The sequence below is a fragment of the Bidens hawaiensis genome, unplaced genomic scaffold (assembly GCF_021521415.1).
Source record: "Bidens hawaiensis isolate Kalapana, Puna unplaced genomic scaffold, B.hawaiensis_p1.1 tig00062337_1, whole genome shotgun sequence".
NCBI lineage: Eukaryota > Viridiplantae > Streptophyta > Magnoliopsida > Asterales > Asteraceae > Bidens > Bidens hawaiensis.
The window spans coordinates 1-8,478 of NW_027501190.1; the positions used below are offsets into that span (position 1 = coordinate 1).

General features: G+C 45.3%; 1 protein-coding gene across 1 annotated transcript; it reads left to right on the top strand.

The window, feature by feature from the left end:
* The first annotated feature begins 7,346 nt into the window (after positions 1–7,346).
* LOC143603648 (uncharacterized) lies at positions 7,347–8,231 on the top strand. Its single transcript, XM_077080394.1, has one exon. It carries the CDS (start codon positions 7,347–7,349, stop codon positions 8,229–8,231), a length of 885 nt encoding a protein of 294 aa, XP_076936509.1.
* Positions 8,232–8,478: the final 247 nt, after the last annotated feature.

Sequence of the window (8,478 nt, forward strand, 5' to 3'; positions counted from 1 at the left end):
ATCTGGAGCCACATCATTTGCCGTTTTGGCCTTCCTATGGAAATTGTGAGCGACAATGGCAAACAATTCACTGACAGGAAGATGTCAAGCTGGCTCAAAGAATTGCACATCAACCAAATCTTCACGTCCGTTTACCATCCTCAAGGGAATGGCCAAGTGGAGCGCGCGAATCAAAGTTTACTAATGGGCTGAAGAAAAGATTGGAGGGAGAATCCCATTCTTGGGTCGAAGAGTTACCTAATGTCTTGTGGGCGCAGGACATTAAGCAAAACTAGCAATGGCGAATCCCCGTTCAGCCTAACCTATGGGACAGAGGCTATGATCCCAGCGGAAATTGGATGCCCATCCCATAGGGTACTCATGATGAGCAAAACTGATAACGACCGCGAAAGAAGATTGGACCTTAACTTGCTTGAAGGGCGCAGAGAAGCGGCTATCATTACTTGAGGCCAGATACAAGAAAAAGCTGGAAAATATTATAATCAGCGCGTTAAAGAGTGCCACTTCAAGAAAAATGATTTTGTCCTTCGAAACAATGAAGCTAGTCGCGCAATACCCCCAGGAAAAATGTCCCCCAATTGGGAGGGACCTTATCAAATTTCAGAAGATCTGGGGAAAGGCGCGTACGCTTTAAAAGATTTGAACGGAAAAAAGATACGCGCCGCGTGGAACGCGGCACAACTTAGAAATGCTTCATGTAAAAATTTCAAATTTGTAATCAAGGCTTTTAAGCCATCATGAATGCTGATTCGCGCTATCTTTCAATATTGGTTCTATTACCTTTGCATACATGTTTCACACTTCCTTTATTAAATTGGAACAATATGACAATATTATATTGACTTCAAAACAAAATAAAGCGAAGTAAAACATACATGCGCGAGCCTTAGCTCAAACGCGTTAACGAGTCTTAACTCTAAAACGTCAGGGCCTTAGCCCAAAATTATGAGCCTTAGCTCAAACACGTTAATGAGTCTTAACTCTAAAATCGTCAGGGCCCTTAGCCCAAAACAAAGAGCCTTAGCTCAAAACACTCACATACATCCATCTTACACCCCGCGCAGCCTGATCATAAAAAATCCTTAAACAAAACTAAGGCAAAGTACATGCCATATCATGTTAAGGTTTCAGGTCGAGGCCGCGCGCGGAACCATAGTGGATATCTGAGTAACACAAGCTGACATGTAATGGCTAAACTCATACTTCCATACCGCGTGACACCAACGCGCGAAAAAGAAATAACGAAAAATTAGCGTGCATGTCAGCATGAGCAAGATACTGCGAGAGCCACAAACAAAATAGAACAGAGGTTAAGTGAATAATTTCCTTACAACCTTGTTCTTATTTTAACGTTCAAGCATATCTTATATCTATACAACCAAACATGAAGAGATGAATGGAAATGCGCAAGATACGAAAAGGAGATAACAAGTTTCATTTCATTGGATCGAAATTTACAAGTATGATGGTTACAAACTACAAGTATAAAAGATAAATATACAAAATTTGATGAAGGGCTTCTCAAGTCTCCACGTCGACGTCAGCCGCTTCATCATCCTCATCATCTCGCGCAGCATCTGGCGCGGTCTGCTCTTCATCTCCGAACTGACCATAGTCAAGTTCTTCCTCCTCATTGGAGTCTTCGATCACAACGGTGTCACGAGCAGATTCTTTCGCCGCGCCAGAGCCGCTGGCAGGGGCAACATCCCCCGCGCCACCATCATCGCCACCAGCCCTCTCGCAATCATCAAGCAACTTCTTTAGTGCGCCGAGGTCGGGCTGGTCAGCAAGCGCAGCTATCTGTAAATCATTAGAAAAGTAATGAGTACAAACACTTAGAAAAGTTAGTAAAGTAAAACTCATTAAGATCAAGGTACCTGCATAAGGATGGGGATGGGAGTATTCATATACTTTTCCCCCACCGCGGCCATGTCCGCGCAGGCCGCATCGAACTTGTAAGGGTACTCGGATGGGTTTCTTCCTCAACATGCCATACTCATACCCATCCGTAAACCCTTCAGCTCGGCCCACCAAACGCGCGGCGGCATTGCAGTCCATCACAAGGCTTGAAACTCGCGGGAATATTTCATCGCCAAAGCGCAGCGAGCCATGCCCTGTGACACCAGCCATTGGCGATCCTGTGCGAGGCCAGCAACAGACGTCTCGAGGGCAGGAACCTGAGAGTTTAATAACTCAACAGTTTCCTTAGCCTTTTTTAGTTCCTCCTTGTCAGACCTGCTAGCCTACGGCCAACCAAATTTTTTCTTTCTCGCCTGCGCAGCACCAAGTGCTTCCTGCTGGACGCCGCCGTGGCCAAGGCCTCATCTCTATCGGCCTGCGCGGCCGCCAAATCCCTTTTCAGGCGCGCAACCTCGCTCTCCAACGATGATTTCTCAGTAATACTCTTGATGATAGCTTGGTCACAGCGCCTCGGCCTGCTGTTCCAAGACACGCACTCTGCGCGCGTACTTGGCAACTTCGCCTCCGCCAACTGCTGCTTCTCCCGCGCAGCCTGGAGCTCATGCCCGCCGCTTGATGTATGCGGTGTTGGCACTTGCTCGGTTTTCACTGAGCTCCGCCTGGAGTTTCTCAGCTCGCAACGCGAGCATCAGACAGGTTCCAGGCGGCCACCTTAGCCTCTCGCTGGGCTTCCACAAGAGCGTCGCGTACTTTAATATAATCACGACGAAGCTCTTGGGAAGCAGCGAAAAAAGCCGACCCAGCGAAAACATGGTCGTTCAGCAAGTCCGCGCGAGTGCGCTCCTCTTGATACCTCCTTTCAGTAGGAGGCACGGCATGAGCCCAGAAGTCCTCGCATACGCCCATAGGATTGAAAGGAACTTTCTTCATTAATATTCCATCTCGGGCGGTAAACGTGGTCACCTTCCTGCAAAAATGTAAGAAAAGTTCTAAGTCATAAAACATACTTATAGGGAGATACGCGCAGCGGACCAACAAATCAATACATACCTGCGGGGATGAAGCAGGAAAGTCAGCGCCAGCCCCACCAGAGGTCTGCGCTGCGAACACTTGCGGCATCGCAGGGCTGGCGCGATCTCCTAAGGAGTCTTCACCTTGAACCCCCTCGTCCTCCTCGTCTCCTTCAACAGGCCTCTTCTGCTGCGACCTGGAAGGCTCCAAACCAGCCTCGCGGGGAGGGCTACGTGCAGGAGGAGGCGAAGGAGGTCTCGACGCCGCCAGTTCGCGCGCAACACCGTCTCCTGCTCCTTGGTAATCCCAATAAGGGGAGACTCAGCACTAGCAGAGCAGGACCAGAACCAGCGGCGCCAGAAGCGGCGCCAGGAGTATCACCAGCAACTGTTGCGCCAGCTACAACTCCTATGAACAAATAAACAAGGAAAAATTGTTTATGACTGACTTCAAAGAGAAAAATTCATAAGACATATGTGCAAAAACTTACCTTGGCGCAATTCTGTTCGCGCATCGAACATCGCCATAAAATCCATTCTACCCTTCTCAGAGGGTAGAACAGGGACTTCGATGGAGTCCCCGCGGCAGCCGTGGCACCTTGGGGCGCCGGCGGCTGATCTGTTACCGTCGCTGCCCTCTGCAAACATTTAAAGGAGCAAAGGTTTAATAACAATTCAGCCAGATGAAGATAAATAAAGTATACCTGTTGCAGGCGCGGCACTGCTTCTCTCGTCAGCCGCGCGAAAGGAGGAGGCGACGCCACCATACCTCAAGTGGACAGGAGGTCTGCCCACTCTCACAGGGCAAGAACTTAAAGAAACCTTTGTGGTTTCCTTAGGTCTCTTCGTTTGAGCATGGGGATGAGCGACAGGGGTGTCCTCTTTCTTCTGTTTCTTACTGGCCCCTGCGCCAGATTTCCCCTTAGCTTTGCGCTTTAGTAGAGGCGCCTCTTCCTCCTCCTCCTCCTCTTCCGCGAGCTCTAGCTCGTAGTTTTCAAGCGCATCTACAAAAACAAGCGACAGAACTGTTAATAAGCTTGGGTCTTCTAAAGGAATGAGCAAGAGTGCGAAGGCTTACCAGGCGCGTCACCGTCAAAGTCAAAATCCAGATCCACTGGGATGAACATGTCATCGAAGCGATCCGGGAAACCAACCTCCCCAATGCCAAGTTCGACGGAGCCGCCCTCCACATGTTCATCATAAGCGGCAAGGATGTAATCCTTGGTGACTGCGCAAAGACGAGTTAAATGATATCAGCAAAAAGATGTTAGCGCAATAAAAAAAAAAAAAAAAAAAAAAAAAAAAAAAAAACTTACACAACCCGTCGACTTGGATAACGGGCTCAAGCGCGCTGTCGGCCCAGAGCCTGCTCATGCCGACCCCAACCAGCGCCTCCTCGCAAATTTTCTTCGCCGGGGATGGTTCGGCGGTCAGTTTCTTAACCCATGCGCCAGTTGGGTTCTTGAGGACACCCTCATCCGCAGGCGCAGAAGTGATAGAGCGCATAGTCATACGGATGGGGATCACACCGGCCTTAATGTAAAAAAACCTCTCTGACCAGTCATGAAGGCTCTTGAATGAAACAGTGGAGCACTTCACCTTCTGACTGCGAGGAATAAAACAGATCCAATTGTCTTGGATCTTGGCCTTATAAAATATTGAAAGCGCCGAGGAGTGGGTTCCTCGCGCTGGGATTTGCACATGAACTCAAAGTGAGTCACGCGCACGAGTCCAAACGGATGGACTTGGGATATGTGAATCCCATAGAACTTCAACAGTGCACCCACAAACCTTGTCATCGGGAGACGAAGGTTGCAGTGGTAAAAAAGTGGCTATATAGGGATATATAGCCGGCAGGCGGGTTCGCCGCCGTTTGCCCGGACCTAGGCAACATGCAGCCAAACAGGGTGGAAACCCTGAGAGGTGATGAGGTTGTCGAGATCCGCCTGCTTCAATTTGCAGGGGATTTCATTCCACCTTTTGGTGGCCTTGGTCCTCCCTACTTCCTCCGATGTGGTTTCAACAACCTTCTTCCCCTTCCCCTTTTGCTTCAATGTCGACATCACCACAGATTTCACACGGCGTCTTCGAGAGGCAACGGAGGTGATTGAAGGGCTAGACGAGTATGAACTATCAGACATACAACTGTAATAGCCGATAATCGAGGATTCGAATCGATGTAAACACTCAAATCAGAATGTGAAAGCAGGAATTCGAATTTGAACAACAATAAAGATGAGCATAAAAATTTCCTAAGCCGGCTGTTTATAGGACCAGGAGAGAGAAAATGGCAGCTGATCGGATTCCACGCGCCCCCACTCGCAGGGGCAACCCAACGAAGGCGCGACACGTGTCCCTAACAGCTGTGTGAGGTGACAAACCGACCTGCCACGGAACAGACACGCGCCCCCACTCCCAGGTACTAACCAATGCGAGTGCGACACGTGTTCAAGACAGCTGTGAGGGGACGTGAAAGGCAACTGTAGCACCTCGAGCACACGAAACGTCTGACATGTTTACGGCGCACGTCATCACCAACCAACCACGTGTTTGGACCTTTCGTTTTCAACCAAATGGATAGAACTTCGCGCGACGATGGAAACAACCAAGAAAACGACAAAACCCCTACAAAAGGACAATTCAGTGAGTCTAATATCTATCTTACCGCGCTCGCGCGAGATAAGACACACATTAGACTGGGGGGGCTTGAAGAGGTATGTACCCGCCTCAACACCAAGCAAGGCGGGTCAACCCACAAGATAAAGACATTATGAAGGCACAAAGCCAAAACCCAGGCGCATGGCGCATACAAAACATGCTCAGGCATCATATGCTCGCGCATCACATATGCGCGCGGCGCATATCGCATGCTCTTGCACATCACATATGCTCGCAGCGTCACATATGCGCGTGGCGCACCAGCGCGTGGCGCATATCACACGCTCGTGCATATCACACCTGCGCATGAAATATCTGCGCTGAGAATAAAAAGAAGACTTCGCGCATCCTCAGGATGGCGCATATCACACGTGCACATAATCAACCTCGTCCTTATCCAAATCAGGATTAGGGCAACCTTGATTGTGCACGTCAGACAATCTTCCAGAAGGCATCTTTTTAAGGAGTAAGAATATGCTGATGTTGACAACGGCCAAATGAAAGGTCGACAACTCAGCATGACACATGTGCTACCACGTGATTACAACCAACGAGAAAGCGCCAGGTGTCCCAGAGGGCACGTGGCGCAGTGCGATTGGAGGAGGCCAACGAGGTTGAGCCCAACCAGTAAAAACCCTAGCACTATAAATACAGCATCAACTCCACTTTGATGACACATTCATTCACACTCAATCATTGACAGTTACAAGCAGTGATATCACATTCAATCATATTGAATTATATTCACTCACAGTCAGTTACAGAAAAAACACAGTCACATCATCAAGGGTATTCAGCGATTCAGCAATACTCTTGAGATTGACTTACCTACAAACATTATTATCTTCTCCAAAAGATACTGATTCTCACGCCGGAGGGTTACCCCAAAGAGGACCCCTCTGTCCCTTTCTGAGGGGTAAGTAACGGCGCTGTTCATTTTGTAGGTGGAAGAACTCGGATCCAGAAGAACCATCGGTGAAATAGTTTAATCACACCCGAGGAAAGTAGATCTGCTACCAGTGAGTAGATCCACGTTTCTTCAAAGCAATTTTTCTTTTCTGTTAATAAAGTTACTATGAAAGTTGAAAACAAGATTTACAACTTAAAGGATTCAAGTAGAATCATACATCTTTTGAAAGAAAGTTTGTTAACTTATTTGGTCAAATCTTAGTTAGTTTTGCAACGAATTAATTTTTTTTTAATGTTCTTATTGCTTTTATTTAATTTTTATTTTAACATCACATATAATTTGTTGCACTAAAATCAACATGTTTATTTATCTAATTTATTTATTGCAATATGAAAAAAAACATTAAGTGTTATAATAAAGTATTAATTCAAAGAAAACAAAACCGTCATACGTCCAGATTGAGTTTTTTTTTATAATCTGTTAGCATACAAAAGTTTTAGAGAATTTTACAATTTTGCTTTGTTGTTCTAAGCTTTATAATAATTATTTATATTAACTACGTAAAAAAAATCTTAATTTGTTTGTTTTGTTACATTATAGCTTATCATGACAAATCTTGCAAAGCTTGAGTTTTTAGCTCTTGACATTACCGGAAAAAATTATTTGTCATGGGTATTGGATGCTGAAATCCACTTGGATGCTAATAATCTTGGTGATACGATTAAACAAGGAAATAAATCAACTATCCAAGATAAGGCAAAAGCCATGATTTTCTTAGTCATCATATCCATGAGGCTTTGAAAACTGAATACCTAACTATTAAGGATCCACTTGTCCTTTGGACAAACATGAAAGAAAGGTATGACCACCAAAAAACGGTAATATTATCGAGAGCTCGTTACGAGTGGATTCAGTTAAGATTGCAAGACTTTAAGTCTATAACCGAGTATAACTCAGCAATGTTTAGAATCCCGTCACAACTGATTTTGTGTGGTGAAAACATTACTGATAAGGAGATGTTGGAGAAAACATTCTCCACCTTTCATGCTTCAAATATGTTGCTGCAGCAACAATATCGTGAAAGGGGTTTCACCAAGTATATAGAGCTTATATCGTGTTTGCTTGTGGCCGAGCAAAACTATGAACTTCTCATGAAAAATCATGAGACCCGTCCAGTTGGTACAGCCCCATTCCCAGAAGCGAATGTGGCAACATATAATGGCCAAAGGGGAAATCGTGGACGCGGTCGTGGTCATGATTACCAACGTGGTCGTGGTCATGGTCGTGGATATAACTGGGGGAATCATCATGGTTTTCTGTTTAGAAACCCAAAAGCCCACCAAAAGTGGCATGGTAATGAAAAGAAATCTAATGATGAAAAGGGTAAAAAGAAAAGCGAAACTACACCAAATGCATGCCATAGGTGTGGAAGTAATAACCACTGGGCTCGTGCATGTCGAACGCCCAAACACTTGGTGGAGCTTTACCAACAATCCATCAAAGGCAAAGGAAAAGAAATTGAGACACATTTCACATATGATGATGGAAGTATTGATACCTCCGGTGGTCAAAAAGACCTTAATGAAGATACTCACATGGATGTTGGTGATTTTACTAATGATGCAACTAATGATTTCCTTGCTGATCCAATTAATTTGGATTCTGGTGATATTTTGGCTGATACAACCCAGTTGGATGCTTCCAATTTTTTACATATGAATGATTTGGTTTAAGTTATGTTATTTGCTTGATGTTTCTTTTAGACTTTATGTTTGAGATTATGTTTTGTTTTGAAGCACACTAGACATTATGTTTTGGGATTTTTTTTTATGCTTGAAGTATCTTAAATGTTTTATTTATGCAACTTTATTTTATTTTATTTGAAGCATATGGAATGGTTAACTAAATACCCTATTAATGGCGAAGATATATGTTTAATAGACAGTGCAACTACACATACAATTCTCAAGAAACGGAACT

Bases quoted from the DNA above. Each gene is read 5' to 3' on its own strand.
- LOC143603648 (XM_077080394.1), top strand. From the start codon at position 7,347: ATGAAAGAAAGGTATGACCACCAAAAAACGGTAATATTATCGAGAGCT.